Source organism: Heptranchias perlo, chromosome 18, assembly GCF_035084215.1.
Source record: "Heptranchias perlo isolate sHepPer1 chromosome 18, sHepPer1.hap1, whole genome shotgun sequence".
Classification (NCBI taxonomy): domain Eukaryota; kingdom Metazoa; phylum Chordata; class Chondrichthyes; order Hexanchiformes; family Hexanchidae; genus Heptranchias; species Heptranchias perlo.
This window is the reverse complement of record NC_090342.1, coordinates 222,197-239,935: the sequence shown is the minus strand read 5'-3', so window position 1 is coordinate 239,935 and position 17,739 is coordinate 222,197. Positions and strand designations below refer to the sequence as shown.

At 43.9% G+C, this 17,739-nt stretch overlaps 1 protein-coding gene across 5 annotated transcripts in view; it reads right to left on the bottom strand.

Moving 5' to 3' along the window:
* cracr2aa (calcium release activated channel regulator 2Aa) overlaps positions 1–17,739 on the bottom strand; it is a 205,020-nt gene that overhangs the window by 137,887 nt on the left and 49,394 nt on the right. For all 5 annotated transcript variants that reach the window (XR_010966159.1, XM_067999165.1, XM_067999167.1 and 2 more), the window contains exons 3-4: positions 5,957–6,068; positions 423–588 (exon numbers count right to left, since the gene is read on the bottom strand). Coding sequence is in view for 4 of the 5 variants with exons in the window: in XM_067999165.1 (XP_067855266.1) it covers positions 423–588; positions 5,957–6,068 (278 nt within the window). In the remaining variant the exon portion in view is untranslated. The remainder of the gene's footprint in view (positions 1–422; positions 589–5,956; positions 6,069–17,739) is intronic.

Here is a 17,739-nt window from a genome sequence, read left to right as displayed (position 1 = left end):
AACCAGTGGAGGACTAAATGGATACTCATTACGATAAGAATTACTGCCCTGACTGCTAATCTTCTATTGTTCAGACCAGAGGATTTGGGGAATTTGAGGTAATTTGGCACAGAAATTAAATACTTTTGAAAGATATGGTGATACAATTATTTATCATTTTCAATTTCTTAGGAGTGTCGCTGATGAGAGGTCATCAATTTAAAATGTTCATCATAAGAGAGAAACTTCCTGAGTTCAGGAAATCACAACCACGGACTGGCTCAAAAAATGCTTCTTTAAAAATATATTCCAGCCATACAAATACAAAAAGGTTATAAATATTTTGTTGAATTGTGCATTTTGGAAATCAGATACAGTGAAGAATAGTTCCATGAAAATATGAGTTTCATCTCTACTGAATTGAGCTGTCATGTTTCACTTACTCCTTAAAGAGGTTCCTTGCTCCCAGGTTGTCCATCAGCATACAGAAGTGGTGCTCCTCATCATCATCATCATCTTCAACTGTTACCAACCGTTGGTCCCATTGATTCTGATGCTGGTCTTTATTTACCTTGTCTACAATAACCTTTTCCCCAAACAGGAACAGACCTGAATACCAAAAATGTCCAGAAGTTCTGAATCAGGAAACACTCTGGGACCTATCAGAGAGATTGACAAACACACTGGGACCTATCAGAGGGATTGACAAAGCTCAGGAGAAGTGGCTGAGCGGAGCATAAAGCGCGGGAGAAGTGGTTGTGCGTAAAGCGCGGGAGAAGTGGTTGTGCGTAAAGCGCGGGAGAAGTGGTTGTGCATTAAGCGCGGGAGAAGTGGTTGTGCATTAAGCGCGGGAGAAGTGGTTGTGCGTAAAGCGCGGGAGAAGTGGTTGTGCATTAAGCGCGGGAGAAGTGGTTGTGCATTAAGCGCGGGAGAAGTGGTTGTGCGTAAAGCGCGGGAGAAGTGGTTGTGCATTAAGCGCGGGAGAAGTGGTTGTGCGTAAAGCGCGGGAGAAGTGGTTGTGCATTAAGCGCGGGAGAAGTGGTTGTGCGTAAAGCGCGGGAGAAGTGGTTGTGCATAAAGCGCGGGAGAAGTGGTTGTGCGTAAAGCGCGGGAGAAGTGGTTGTGCATTAAGCGCGGGAGAAGTGGTTGTGCGTAAAGCGCGGGAGAAGTGGTTGTGCGTAAAAGGAGCCGCACGGGAATCAAAAATCAAGAAAAATTCAAAAAGTGACGTCACAAGACAAGGAGGAGCACCAAGGGTAAGTCAGTAAGTATTTAGTTCAGTGATTAATGGTTTTAGTGATTATTGTTCTTAACGGTTTGTGTTCTTACTGGTTGGTTAGTGTTTTTTAGTGGTTAGTGTTTTAATGTTAGATAAACAATAAATTGCCTTAAAGCTAAAAAAAGTTTAAATAACTGTTAGCTAACATGGCGGGACAGCTGCGGCCCGTCCCATGAACATCCTGTGCCACGTGGGAGCTCCAGACAATTTCGTGTGTCCTGGAAAATCACACATGCAGGAAGTGCCGCCGACTGCTCGAGCTCAGAGTTTCAGGAGGTGGTCACCCCGCAGCTACAGAGATTTCAGGTGGAGAGAGAGTGGGTGACCACCAGACAGACCAGGAGGAACAGGCAGGCAGTGCAAGAGTCCCCTGAGAGTGTGGCACTCACAAACCGGTATTCAGTGTTGAATAGCAGTGAGGGTGTTGACACCACGGGGAGTGTAGTCAGGAGCAAATCCACCGCACCGTGGGAGATTCGGCTGCACGAGGGGGGCGGGGGGCAAAAGAAATGCAGTTGTTATAGGGGATTCAATAGTCGGGGGATAGACGGGCGTTTCTGCAACCTCAGACATGCGTCCCGTAGAGTGTGTTGCCTCCCTGGTTCCAGGGTGAAGGACATCACTGAGAGGGTGCAGAACATTTTGAGAGGGAAGGTGAACAGCCAGAAGTCGTGGTTCATGTGGGAATCAATGACATAGGAAGGGAAAGGGACGAGGTCCTGCAGTCAGAGTTTCAGGAGCTCAGGAAGAAGTTAAAAAGCAGGACCTCAAAAGTAGTAATCTCTGAATTACTCCCAGTGCCACATGCCAGTGAGTATAGGAATAGTCGGATAAGACAGGTTAATGTGTGGCTGGAGCAATGGTGCAGGAGGGAGGGCTTCAGATTCCTGGGGCATTGGGACCAGTTCTAGGGCAGGAGGGATCTGTTCAAGATGGATGGGTTGCACCTCAACAGGGCTGGGACCAATGCCCTTGTGGGATGTTAACTAGTGCTGTGGGGGAGAGTTTAAACTAATTTGGCTGGGGAATGGGCACCAGGGTGAAACATTAGAGTGGAGAAACAAGGTGCACAGAGGACTGGGAAAGACAAATAACACTAGAGTAAAGAGTAGTTCAGAAATAGGAGGGAACAGACATGCAAGGCAGTCAAAGATGAGTTGGAATGCATATGTGTAAATGCACGTAGCGTGATAAATAAGGTTGGTGAGCTGAAGGCATAAGTCGCCACATGGGACTATGATATAGTGGCAATAACAGAGAGCTGGCTCAAAGAAGGGGAGGATTGGGTAATTAAGGGGGGGTGATTTTAAACCTCAAGAATGGATGAGTTGGGGACGGGTGGGAGTTGAAAATAGTTGTTTTTTGGGTCGCAACAACAACCCGGCTTTATTTCCAGGTACAGGCTTCCCACTGGGAACGCAAAGTCCGAAAATTTTGCAGTTGCGACCCAAAAAAACAACTATTTTCAACTCCCACCTGCCCGTTCTTGGGGTTTAAAATCACCCCCAATATTCCTGGCTACAAGGTATTCAGGAAAGATAGGGAAGGAAAGAAAGGAGGGAGGTGGCAGTATTGATCAAAGAAACTATCATGGCACTTGAAAGTGATGATGTAGTTGACTGAATCTATTTGGTTAGAATTAAGGAAAAATAGAGGAGCTATTACACTACTGGGTGTATATTTTAGGCCACCAAATACTGGGAAGGAGATAGAGGAGCAAATTTGCAGGCAAATTACAGAAAGATGCAAGAACTATAAAGTAGTGATAATGAGGAATTTCAATTATCCCAATATAGACTGGGATAGTAACAGTGTAAAGCGCAAAGAGGGGGAGGAATTCCTGAAAAGTGTACAAGAGTACTTTCTGGAACAGTGTGTTTCCAGCCTACAGAGAAAGGAAGCAGTGCTGGATCTAGTTGTGGGGAATGAAATGGGGCAGGTGGAGCATGTTTCAGTGGGGGAGCATTTGGGGAACAGTGATCATAATATCATTAGGTTTAGAATAGTTATGAAAAAGGATAAGGAACAATCAAATGAGAAAATACTTAACTGGAGGAGGGCAAATTTCATTGAGTTAAAAAGGGATCTGGCCGAGGTGAATTGGAATCAAAAATTGGTCGGCAAAACAATAACTGAACAATGGAGGGCCTTCCAGGAGGAGTTGGTTCAGGTACAGAGTCGACACATTCCTACAAGGGGGAATGGAAGGGCACCCAAAGCTAGAGCTCCCTGGATGATTAAAGATGTAGAGATTAAAATGAAACAGAAAAGGAGGCTTATGACAAAAGTAAGATTCATAATACAGTAGAGAACCAGGCTGAATACAGAAAGTACAGAGGAGATCTAAAGAAGGGAATAAGAGGGGCAAAGAGAGAGTATGAGAATAGATTAGCAGTTAACATAAAAGAGAACCCAAAAGTCTTGTATAATCATATAAATAGTAAAAGGGTAGTCAAAAGAAGGGTGGGACCGATTAGGTACAAAAAAGGAGATCTTCTTGTGGAGGCAGAGGGAATGGGTAAGGTACTAAATGAAAAAAGAGGATGCTCCCAGCGTAGCAGTAAAGGAGGAGGGAGGAGCAATATTGGAGAGGATAAAATAGATAAAGAGGAGGTACTTAAAAGATTGGCAGTACTCAAAGTAGAAAAGTCACCTGGTCCAGATGGGATGCATCCTAGGTTACTGAGGGAAATAACGGTGAAAGTTTGCCCTTTACACTGTTACTGTCCCAGTCTATATTGGGATAATTGAAGTCCCCCATTATCACTACTCTATAGTTCTTGCATCTTTCTGTAATTTGCCTGCAGATTTGCTCCTCTATCTCCTTTCCACTATTTGGTGGCCTACAGAATACACCCAGTAGTGTAATGGTACCTCTATTGTTCCTTAATTCTAACCAAATAGATTCTGTCTTTGACCCTTCAACTATATCACCCTTTCCAATCTTCCAATCCTCTTTAGATATGGGGATGGTGCCAGAGGCCTGGAGGATTGCAAATGTCACACCCCTGTTCAAAAAAGGGGAGAGGGATAAACTCGGCAATTACAGGCCAGTCAGCCTAATGTCAGTGGTGGGGAAACTTTTAGAGACAAAAGAATTGCCACTTGGAAAAAATATCGGCCAATAAATAAAAGTCAGCACGGATTTGTTAAAGGAAAATCGTGTTTGATGAACTTGACTGAGTTCTTTGATGAAGTAACGGAGAGGATTGATGAAGGTAGTGCGATTGATGTGTATATGGACTTTCAAAAGGCATTTGATAAAGTACCACATAATAGACTTGTTGGCAAAATTAAAGCCCATGGGATTAAAGGAACTTTGGTAACGTGGATACAAAATAAGCTAGGGAACAGAAAGCAGAGAGTAGTGGTGAACGGTTGTTTTTCAGACCGGAGGGAAGTATACAGTGGTGTTCCCCAGGGGTCAGTATTAGGACCGCTGCTCTTTTTGATATATATTAATGACCTGGACTTGGATATAGAAGGTATAATTTCAAAGTTTACAGATGACATGAAACTCAGAAATGTGGTAAACAATTCAGGAGGACATAGACAGACTGGTGAAATGGGCAAACACAGAGCAGATGAAATTTAACACAGAGAAGTGGGGAGTGATACATTTTGGTAGGAAGAACGAGGAGGGGCAATATAAACTAAATCGTACAATTTTAAAGGGGTTGCAGGAACAGAGAGACCTTAGGGTGCACTGACACAAATCTTTGAAGATGGCAGGACAAGTTGAGAAGGCTGTTAATAAGCATATGGGATTCTTGGCTTTATTAATAGAGGCATAGAGTACAAAAGCAAGGAAGTTATGCTAAATATTTTTAAAACACTGGTTAGACCTCAGCTAGAGTATCGTGTTCAATTCTGGGCACCACACTTTACGAAGGATGTCAAGGCCTTAGAGAGGGTGCAGAGGAGGTTTACTCGAATGGTGCCAGGGATGAGGGACTTCAGTTATGTGGGGACACTGGAGAAGCTGGGGTTGTTCTCCTTAGAACAGAGAAGGTTAAGGGGGGTTTTATAGAGGTGCTCAAAATCACGAAGGACTTTGATAGAGTAAATAAGGAGAAACTGTTTCTAGTGGCAGAAGGGTCGGTAACCAGAGGACACAGATTTAAAGTGAGCAGCAAAAGAGCCAGAGGCAACATGAGGAAATATTTTTTTTTACGCAGCGAGTTTTTATGATCTGGAATGCACTTCCTGAAAGGGCGGTGGAAGCAGATTCAATAGTGACTTTCAAAAAGGAATTAGATAAATACTTGAAGGGAAAAAATTTACAGGGCTATAGGGAATGAGCAGGGGAATGGGACTAATTGGATAGCTCTAACAAAGAGCCGGCACAGGCACGGTGGGCCGAATGGCCTTCTCCTGTGCTGTACCTACTACGATACTATGATACATTAGAAACATTTACTTCCTAGTTTGATCTAGTCTATAATTCCAATGGTAGCTCAGTTTTAATTGGCTTAGCACACATCCTGATTGGATTGCGATAGAAAATAAAAACCATCGGTTCCCAGAATAGCCTGTGTGGTTTTTTTTTAAACCCGTGTGCTTTTACATTGTCTTTAATCTTCATTCAGCTGAAAATTGTATGTTTAAAAATCCATCTTTATATTAATTCTTACCTCTAAATAGTGACAGTATAATTGTTTAATAAATTGAAAGTTAAAGTTAATTTTGTGAACTCACTAAATCCTGTGATAAATTCCTCCAAGGTAAGATACCCATTGCCATCTGTATCCAGAGAATCAAAGACACTCTGTAGCTCGTCCGAACAGAGAGGCAGCTCAGCCTGAAGCCGCTGGAAAAAACAAACTTTTCTCAGAAATATATCGCAGCCAATTCTTTGTTGCAATAATAACTTACTTGCTCTGGTAACCACTGCAAACACAGATTGACACCAGATATTATATCACACTGTTAGCACATTGCCGGTACAGCAATATACAGAGATCAGCAACAAAAAGTGTAATAGGTCAAAAAGTGCAGGGAATACACCATCAGGGCATGTGAGCTGGGTGTGGATAGTTACGCAGATAAAAAGTTCTGTACAAAAACGCACGTAGCATAAGAAATAAAACAAATGGGTTTGGAGCACAAATTGAGCTTAAAGGGTATGATGTAGTGGCCATTACAGAGACCTGGCTATAGGCTAATTATGATTGGGAGCTAAATATTCCAGGCTACAGGATTTTGAGGAAGGACAGGGAAATTGGGAAAGGAGGAGTAGCAATACTGATTCAAGACACAATGACAGCAGTGGAAAGATAGGATTTCAGTAAGGGCGATCATAGGAACTCGAGGAGGCCATTCAGCCCCTCGTGCTTGTTCGGCCACTCAATTAGATCCTGGCACCTCAACTTCATTTACCCGCCTTTGCTCCATATCCCTTGATACCCTTACCGAACAAAAGTCTATCAATCTCAGTCTTGAAAGCTTCAACTAACCCCCAGCATCCACAGCCTTTTGGGGAGTGAGTTCCAAATTTCTACTATCCATTGTGTGAACAAATGTTTCCTGATTATGCTCCTGAATATCCTTGTTCTAGGAGAGTAAAAAGGAAATTAGGAAAGCAAAGAGAGGACACAAAAAAATACTGGCAAGTAAAATCAAGGAAAACCCAAAGATGTTTCATAAATACATAAAGCACAAGAGGATAACGAAGGAAAGAGTAGGGCCTATTAGAGACCAAAAAGGTAACCTGTGTGTGGAGGCGGAAGATGTGGGTATGGTTCTTAATGAATACTTTGTGTCTGTCATCACAAAAGAGGGTGACAATGCAGAGATTGTAGTTAAGGAGGAGGAGTGTGAAATATTGGATGGGATAAACAGTGAGAGAGGAAGTATTAAGGGGTTTAGCATCTTTGAAAGAAGATAAATCGCCAGGCCCGAATGAAATTATCCCAGACTGTTAAAAGAAGCAAGGGAGGAAATAGCGGAGGCTCTGACCATCATTTTCCAATCCTCTCTGGCTACAGGCATGGTTATAGTCCAACAGCTTTATTTGAAATCACAAGCTTTCGGAGCTTTCCTCCTTCGTCAGGTGAGTGCAGGGTTCCGTAAAGGCACAGCATATATAGTCAGAGAGATAGTCACAGCAATTAAAGGAGTGGATGGTGTTCAGACAGAGAAACATTACATCCAAGACTATTGAATACACAAGCGGTCAGAACACAAAGACAGAGAAAGAGAGACACCCGAAAGGCAGAGAGAGAGAATGACCAGTTGCATTAAAAACAGATAACTTTTTTTTCGCTGGTGGGGTTACATGTAGCGTGACATGCACTCACCTGACGAAGGAGAAAAGCTCCGAAAGCTTGTGATTTCAAATAAAGCTGTTGGACTATAACCTGGTGTTGTAAGACTCCTTACATTTGTCCACCCCAGTCCATCACCGGCATCTCCACATACAGGCATGGTGGCAGAGAACTGGAGGACTGCTAACGCTATACCGTTGTTTAAAAAGGGAGAAAGGGATAGACCAAGTAATTACAGGCCAGTCAGTCTAACCTCAGTGGTGAGCAAATTATTGGAAACAATTCTGAGGGACAGCATTAATCGTCATTTAGAAAGGCACGGATTAATCAAGGACAGGCAGCATAGGTTTGTTAAGGGAAGGTCATGTCCGACTAACTTGATTGAATTTTTTGAGGAGGTAACAAGAAGGGTCGATGAGGGTAGCGTGTTTGATGTAGTCTACATGGATTTTAACAAGGCTTTTAACAAGGTCCCACATGGCAGACTGGTCAGATAAGTAAAAGTCCATGGGATCCAAGGGAAAGTGGCAAGTGGATCCAAAATTGGCTCAGTGGCAGGAAGCAAAGGGTAATGGTCAACGGGTGTTTTTGTGACTGGAAGGCTGTTTCCAGTGGGGTTCCGCAGGGCTCAGTACCAGGTCCCTTGCTTTCTTTGGTATATATTGATGATTTAGACTTAAATGTAGGGGGCATGATTAAGAAGTTTGCAGATGATACAAAAATTGGCCGTGTGGTTAAGTGAGGAGGAAAGCTGTTGACCGCAGGAAGATTTTAATGGACAGGTCAGGTGGGCAGAAAAGTGGCAAATGGAATTCAATCCGGAGAAGTGTGAGGTAATGCATTTGGGGAGGGCAAACAAGGCAAGGGAATATACAATAAATGGGAGGATACTGAGAGGTGTAGAGGAAATGAGGGACCTTGGAGTGCATGTCCTTGAAGGTAGCAGGACAGGTAGATACTGGATACTTTCAGTATCCAAGGCATACGGGATACTTTCTTTTATTAGCCGAGGCATAGACTATAAGAGCAGGGAGGTTATGATAAAACTGTATAAAACACTGGTTAGGCCACAGCTTGAGTACTGCATACCGTTCTGGTCACCACATTACAGGAAAGATGTGATTGCACTAGAGAAGGTACAGAGCAGATTTACGAGGATGTTGCCAGGACTGGAGAATTTTAGCTATGAGGAAAGATTGGACAGGCTGGGGTTGTTTTCTTTGGAACAGAGGAGGCTGAGGGGAGATTTAATTGAGGTGTATAAAATTATGAGGGGCCTAGATAGAGTGGATAGGAAGGACCTATTTCCTTTAGCAGAGAGTTCAATAATTAGGGGGCATAGATTTTAAGTAATTGGTAGAAGGATTAGAGGGGAGCTGAGGAGAAATTTTTTCACCCAGAGCATGGTGGGAGTCTGGAACTCACTGCCTGAAAGGGTGGGAGAGGCAGAAACCCTCATTATATTTAAAATGTACTTGGATATGCACATGAAGTGTCATCACCTACAGGGCTACGGACCAAGTCCTGGAAAGTAGTCATGATGTGGAGATGCCGGTGATGGACTGGGGTTGACAATTGTAAACAATTTTACAACACCAAGTTATAGTCCAGCAATTTTATTTTAAATTCACAAGCTTTCGGAGACTTCCTCCTTCCTGAGGAAGGAGGAAGGAGGAAGTCTCCCTTACCTGAGGAAGGAGGAAGTCTCCGAAAGCTTGTGAATTTAAAATAAAATTGCTGGACTATAACTTGGTGTTGTAAAATTGTTTACAACTGGAAAGTAGGATTAGGCAATGATAGCTCTTTTTCGTCTGGCATAGACACGATGGGCGAATGGCCTCCTCTGTGCCGTAAATTTCTATGATTCTAATTTTAAAGTTATGTCCTCTTGTTCTAGACTCCCCCACCAGATGAAATAGTTTCTCTCTATCTACCCTATCAAATCCTTTAATCATCCTAAACACCTCAATTAGATTGCCCCTTAATCTTCTATACTCAAGGGAATACAAACCTAGTCTATGCTACCTGTTCTCATAATTTAACCCTCTAAGCTCCAGTATCATTCTTGTGTATCTGCATTGCACCCCCTCCAAAACCGATATATCCTTCATGAGGTGCGGTGCCCAAAACCGAACGCAGTCTCCAGATAGGGTCTGACCAAGGCTCTGTAAAACTGAAGAATAACTTCCTCCCCTTTGTATTCCAGTCCCCTTGAGATAAAGGCCAACATTCCATTAACCTCCTTGATTGGTTTTTGTACCTGCCTACTGGCTTTTAACGATTTGTATGCTTATACTCCCAAATCTCTTGGCTCCTCTACAATTCCTAGTTTCTCACCATTTAGAAAATATTCCCAATTTATCTTTCTTGAATCCAAAGTGGATGACCTTGCACTGGCCCACATTGAACTCCTTTTGCCACAGTTTTGCCCATTCACTTAATCTGTTTATGTCCCTCCTGACTTAGTATCATCTGCAAACTTGGATATATAACTCTCTATTCCTTCATCCAAGTCATTAATAAATACGGTGAAAAGACGTGGTTACAGAGATAGGGAGGGGCAGGACAATGAAGAGATTTGAACACAAGGATTAGAATTTTTAATTTGAAGCATTCAGGAACTGGGTGCAAATGTAGGTCAGCGAGCACAGGGGTGATGGGTGAATGGGACTCGGTGCAAGTTAGGATATGGGCAGCAGAGTTTTGGATGAGTTTAAGTTTACGGAGGGTGGAAGATGGGAGGCCAGTCAAGAGAGCATTTGAATAGTCGAGTCTGGAGGAAACAAAAGCACGGATGAGGGTTTCAGCAGTAGATGGGCTGAGGCGGGGGTGGAGATGGGCGATGTTAAGGAGGTGGAAGTAGGTGGTTTTGTGATGGAGAGGATATGGGATTGAAAGCTCAGCTCAGGGTCAAATAGGACGCCAAGGGGACAAACAGTCTGGTTTAGACTAAGACAGTTGGGGTTTTCTGTTCTGCCCGAGTCTCACTACGTTTACCCATTGTAAACAATTTTACAACGCCAAGTTATAGTCCAACAATTTTATTTGAAAATCACAAGCTTTCGGAGGCTTCCTCCTTCCTCAGATGAATGTCAAGAAATCCTCGAACCTTTCGCATTTATAAATCACAGAACAATACCTGGTGATTACAGATAATCTTTCCAACTGCCCGTTGCCAAGGCAATCAAAGTGTTCAGACAGAGAAGTGTTACCTACAGTACCACCGAATATACAAACAACCAAAAAAAAACAAAAAAGAGAGGCAGAAACATAGAAACATCCGGAAGGAAGAGAAAGACAGCAAATGACCTGTTATATTAAAAACAGATAACTTTTGTTCGCTGGTGGGGTTACGTGTAGCGTGACATGAACCCAAGATCCCGGTTGAGGCCGTCCTCATGGGTGCGGAACTTGGCTATCAATTTCTGCTCGACGATTTTGCGTTGTCGTGTGTCTCGAAGGCCGCCTTGGAGTACGCTTACCCGAAGGTCGGTGGCTGAATGTCCTTGACTGCTGAAGTGTTCCCCGACTGGGAGGGAACCCTCCTGTCTGGCGATTGTTGCGCGGTGTCCGTTCATCCGTTGTCGCAGTGTCTGCATGGTCTTGCCAATGTACCATGCTCTGGGACATCCTATCCTGCAACGTATGAGGTAGACAACGTTGGCCACCAGCGAACAAAAGTTATCTGTTTTTAATATAACGGGTCATTTGCTGTCTTTCTCTTCATTCCGGATGTTTCTGCCTCTCTCTCTCTTTTTTTTTTGTTTCTTTTTTTTTGGTTGTTTGTATATTCGGTGGTACTGTAGGTAATACCTCTCTGTCTGAAAACTTTGATTGCCTTGGCAACGGGCAGTTGGAAAGATTATCTGTAATCACCAGGTATTGTTCTGTGATTTATAAATGCGAAAGGTTCGAGGATTTCTTGACATTCACCTGAGGAAGGAGGAAGCCTCCGAAAGCTTGTGATTTTCAAATAAAATTGTTGGGCTATAACTTGGCGTTGTAAAATTGTTTACAATTGTCAACCCCAGTCCATCACCGGCATCTCCACATCATGGCTACATTTACCCAGACATTTAGTTGGACAGCTAAGGATACAAAGTCTGTGTGACACACACAAAATAGTTACATCTTGTTGGGAATTTTTTTTAGATTAAAGGCACGAGACAAATGCAAGTTGTTGTTGTTTGTGGTCTGATTACTGTCCCTTTAAATCACACAGCATACATGAGATTTTAAAAAGCTATCTGTAGCCCCAACTTATTTCATTACAAACGTTTCTAACTTTTAAAAATGTTTTATTTGTTCATGGGACGTGGGCAACGCTGGCAAGGCCGGCATTTATTGCTCATCCATAACTGCCCTTGAGAAGGTGGTGGTGAGCCGCCTTCTTGAACCGCTGCAGTCTGTGTGATGAAGGTTCTCCCACAGTGCTGTTAGGTTAGAGAGTTCCAAGATTTTGACACAGCGACGATGAAGGAACGGCGATATATTTCCAAATCGGGATGGTGAGTGACTTGGAGGGGAACGTGCAGGTGGTGTTGTTCCCATGCGCCTGCTGCCCTTGTCCTTCCAGGTGGTAGCGGGTTTGAGAGGTGCTGTCAAAGAAGCCTTAGCGAGTTGCTGCAATGCATCTTGTAGATTGTACACACTGCAGCCACGGCACGCCAGTAGTGGAGGATGTACATAGGAACATAGGAACAGGAGTAGGCCATTCAGCATCTCGTGCCTGCTCCGCCATTTGATAAGATCATGGCTGATCTGTGATCGAACTCCATATACCCGCCTTTGGCCCATATCCCTTAATACCTTTGATTGCCAAAAACCTATCTATAAATGTTTAAGTTGGTGGATGGGGTGCCAATCAAGTGGGCTGCTTTGTCCTGGATGGTGTTGAGCTTCCTGAGTGTTGTTGGAGCTGCATTCATCCAGGCAAGTGGGGAGTATCCCATCACACTCCTGACTTGTGCCTTGGATGGTGGAAAGGCTTTGGGGAGTCAGGAGGTGAGTCACTTGCTGCAGAATGCCTAGTGTCTCTGACCTGCTGTTGTAGCCACAGTACTTATGTTGCTGGTCCAGTTAAGTTTCTGGTCAATGGTGACCCCCAGGATGTTGATGGTAGGGGATTCGCCGATGGTTATGCCATTGAATGTCAAGGTGAGGTGAGAGGGACTGCCCTTGACATCAAGGCAGCATTTGACCGAGTGTGGCATCAAGGAGCCCAAGTAAAATTGAAGTCAATGGGAATCAGGGAGAAAACTCTCAATTCGCTGGAGTCATACCTAGCACAAAGGAAGATGGATGTGGTTGTTGGAGGCCAATCAGGAGTTCCTCAGGGCAGTGTCCTAGGCCCAACCATTTTCAGCTGCTTCATCAATGACCTTCCCTCCATCATAAGGTCAGAAGTGGGGCTGTTCGCTGATGATTGCAGTGTTCAGTTCCATTCGCAAACCCTCAGATAATGAAGCAGTCCGTTCCCAATGATCACTCCAGGACGGCCTCTGAAGAAAGTTGTGAACCCAACAGTGTTGAAATGAACCCAAGATGTTCCCATCGACTGCTTCTGTTATTGGTCCCAGCTCACTCCCACCATCCGTCCTTCTCCAAAATATCCTCAAAGGTCAAGGAAACCTCCAAATTGTTTGGAGTTGTAGACCGTTGTGAGAAACAACGTCCTGGAGAGATCATCCCAGAATCAGGAGCGGGAACAACGTCCTGGAGAGATCATCCCAGAATCAGGAGCGGGAACAACGTCCTGGAGAGATCATTCCAGAATCAGGAGCAGGAACAACATCCTGGAGAATCATCCCAGAATCAGGAGCGGGAACAACGTCCTGGAGAGATCATCCCAGAATCAGGAGCAGGAACAACGTCCTGGAGAATCATCCCAGAATCAGGAGCAGGAACAACGTCCTGGAGAATCATCCCAGAATCAGGAGCGGGAACAACGTCCTGGAGAATCATCCCAGAATCAGGAGCAGGAACAACGTCCTGGAGAGTTCACGCCCGAAACCGATTTGGCAGGGGGAGGGGAACCAGGGCGTGGTAACAGAGAGGAGAGACAAGGTGCATAGAAGACTAGGAGGGACAAACAGCAACAGAACAAAGAATAGTGTAGAAAGAACAGGAAATAGATGGAGGAAAAAAGCAAAGCAGACTAGCATGGTGTTGGAATGCATGTGTGTTAACGTGAGGAGTGTTACAAATAAGGTTGACGAGCTACAGGCACAAGTTGCCACATGGGGTCATGACATAGTGGCTATAACATAGACCTGGCTTAAAAATGGGCAGGAATGGGAACTAAACATTCCTGGCTACAATGTATTCAGGATGGATAGAGAAGGAAAAAGGAAAGGAGGGAGGGTGGCAGTATTGATCAAGAATAATATTACTGTTCTACAGAGGGTCGATATACTAGAGGGTTCAAAGACTGACCACACTGACCAGTACGTTTCCGGCCCAACGAGGAAGGAGGCATTGCTAGACTTGGTTCTAGGGAATGAGGCAGGCGAAGTGGAGTAAGTGTCAGTGGGGAAGCATTCAGGGAGCAGCAATCATAGTGTCATAAGGTTTAGAATAGCTATGGAAAAGAACAGGGACCACTCTAAAGTAAAAATACTCAATTGGAGGAGGGCCAATTTCAGTGGGATGAGAACAGATCTGGCCCGGGTAAAATGGAATCAAAGATTAGCAGGCAAAACAGTGGGCGGCCTTTAAAGAGGAGATGGTTGGGGTAAAGTCTAGGTACATTTCCACGTGGGAGAAAGGGAGGGAAACTAAAGCCAGAGCTCCCTGGATGACAAAAAAGATAGAAAGGAAGATGAAGCGGAAAAAAGGGGCGTATGACAGATGTTGGGTTGACAACACAAGTGAGAACCAGGCGGAATATAGAAAGTTCAGAGGGGAAGTGAAAAAGGAAATAAGAGGGGCAAAGAGAGAGTATGAGAATAGACTGGAGGCCAACATAAAAGGGAATCCAAAAGTCTTCTACAGGCATATAAATAGTAAAGGGGTAGTAAGAGGAGGGGTGGGGCCGATTAGGGACCATAAAGGAGATCTACTGATGGAAGCAGAGGGCATGGCTGAGGTAGTAAATGAGTATTTTGCATCTATCTTTACCAAGGAAGAAGATGCTGCTAGAGTCTCAGTAAAGGAAGTTATAGCTGAGATATTGGATGGGCTAAAAATTGATAAAGAGGTACTAGAAAGGCTAGCTGTACTTAAAGTAGATAAGTCACCCATCCTAGGTTGCTAAGGGAAGTAAGGGTGGAAATTGTGGAGGTACTGGCCATAATCTTCCAAACATCCTTAGATAGGGGGGTGGTACCAGAGGACTGGAGAATTGCAAATGTTACATCCTTGTTCAAAAAAGGGTTTAAGGATAAACCCAGCAACCAAAGGCCAGTCAGTTTAACCTCGGTGGTGGGGAATCTTTTAGAAACGATAATCCGGGACAGAATTAAAAGTCACTTGGACAAGTGTGGATTGATTAGGGAAAGCCAGCACGGATTTGTTAAAGGCAAATCGTGTTTAACTAACCTGATAGAGTTTTTTGATCAGGTAACAGAGCAGGTAGATGAGGGCAATGCAGTTGATGTGGTGTATATGGACTTTCAAAAGGCGTTTGATAAAGTGCTGCATTGTAGGCTTGCAATCAAGATTGCGGCCCATGGAATAAAGGGGGCAGTAGCAACATGGATACAGAATTGGCAAAGTGACAGGAAACTGAGAGTAGTGGTGAACGGTTGTTTTTCGGACTGGAGGGAGATGTACAGTGGTGTTCCCCAGGGGTCAGTGCTGGGACCACTGCTTTTCTTGATATATATTAATGACTTGGACTTGGGTGTACAGGGCACAATTTCAAAATTTGCAGATGTCACGAAACTTGGAAGGGTAGTGAACAGTGAGGAGGATAGTGATAGACTTCAAGAGGATATAGACAGGCTGGTGGAATGGGCGGACAAGTGGAAGATAAAATTTAACGCAGAAAAATGCGAAGTGATACATTTCAGTAGGAAGAACGAGGCGAGGCAATGTAAACTAGAGGGCATAATTCTAAAAGGGATACAGGACAAGAGAGATTTGGGGGTATATGTGCACAAATCATTGAAGGCAGTAGGGCAGGTTGAGAAAGCGATTAAAAAAGCATACGGGATCCTGGGCTTTATAAATAGAGGCATAGAGTACAAAAGCAAGGAAGTCATAATGAACCTTTATTAAACACTGGTTTGGCCACAACTGGAGTATTGTGTCCAGTTCTGGGCACCGCACTTTAAGAAAGATGTGAAGGCCTTAGAGAGGGTGCAGAGGAGATTTACTAGAATGGTTCCAGGGATGAGGGACTTTAGTTACGTGGATGGACTGGAGAAGCTGGGGTTGTTCTCCTTGGAACAGAGAAGGTTGAGAGGAGATTTGATAGAGGTAGTCAAAATCATGAAGGGTCTAGACAGAGTAGATAGAGAGAAACTGTTCCCATTGGCGGAAGGGTCAAGAACCAGAGGACATAGATTTAAGGTGATTGGCAAAAGAACCAAAGGTAACATGAGGAAAAACTTTTTTTTACACAGCGAGTGGTTAGGATCTGGAATGCACTGCCCGAGGGGGTGGTGGAGGCAGATTCAATCATGGCCTTCAAAAGGGAACTGGATAAGTACTTGAAAGGAAAAAGTTTGCAGGGCTACGGGAATAGGGAGGGGAAATGGGACTAGCTGGATTGCTGTTGCTTAGAGAGGGTGTGGACTCGATTTGCCAAATGGCCTTTTTCCGTACTGTAACCTTTCTATGAATCTATTTGATTAGAGTTAAGGAACAGAAAAGGAGCTGTTACATTGCCGGGTGTTTACTATAAACCCCCAAATAGTGAGCAGCAGATAGAGGAGCAAATCTGTAGGCAAATTTCAGAGAAATATAAAAATAATAGAACAGTAATAGTAGGGGACCCGAATATAGACTTGGAAATAAACAGTGTGAAGGTCAAGGAAGGCGAAGAATTCCTAAAATGTGTACAGGAGAACTTTCTTAATCAGTATGTTTGTGAACCAACGAGGAAGGAAGCAGTGCTGGATCTAGTTATGGGGAATGAAGGAGGACAAGTGGAGTGTGTTTCAGTGGGAGAACATCTGGGTAATAGTGATCATAATATAATTAGGTTTAAAGTAGTTACGGAAAGGGACAAAGAAAAATCAAACATGAAAATACCCAACTGGAAGAGAGCCAATTTCAGTGATTTGAGAAAGGATCTGGCACAGGTGGACTGGAAACAAAGACTGGCCAAGAAAACAGCAAATGAGCACTGGCAGGCCTTCAAGGCGGAGGCGGTTAAGGTACAAACCAAACATATTCCCATAAGGAGAAAACATGGGACATTCAAAGTTAGAGCTCCCTGGATGACAAAGGGAATAGAGGTTAAAGTAAAACATAAAAAGGAGGTTTATGACAAATGTCAAGTATGGAATGTATTCAAAAACCAGGCAGAATACAGAGTGCAGGGGAAATTGAAAAAGGATATAAGAAGGGCAAACAGCTAATAAGAGAAAGGATTAGCAGTTAACATAAAAGCAAACCCAAAAATCTTTTATGAACATATAAGAAGTAAAAGCATAGTTAAAGGAAAGGTGGGGCTGATTCGGGACAAAGAAGGACATCTTCTTGTGGAAGCAGAGGGCATGACTGAGGTACTGAATGAGGACTTTGCATCTGTCTTCACAAAAAATGAGGATGAAGTTAATGTCTCAGAAGAGGAGGAGGGAACAGAGATATTGGATAGGATAAAACTAGATAGAAAGGAGCTGCTAAATAGGTTGGCATCACTCAAAGTTAACAAGTCCAGATGGGATGCATCCTAGGTTGCTGAGGGAAGCAAGGGTGGAGATAACAGAAGCTCTGACCATTATCTTTCAATCCTCCTTGAATATGGGAATGGTGCCAGAGGACTGGAGGATTGCAAATGTTACACCCCTGTTCAAAACCTGGTAACTGAAGGCCAATCAGTCCAATGTCAATGGTGGGAAATGTACTACCATTGTCAAGGACAAAATTAATTCTCACTTAGAAACACGGAGTGCAGCAGGCACAGGGTGAAGCAGCTGAGAGTTTGGTGAGTGTGGGAGTTCGGTGAAGTGGGGGAAGGACGTGCTGCTTTGCCTTGCTTTTCCTAACTTTTTCTGCAGAGTGGCGGCAGACCTGAGCAGCAGAAGACTGAGAGTAGGGAATAAA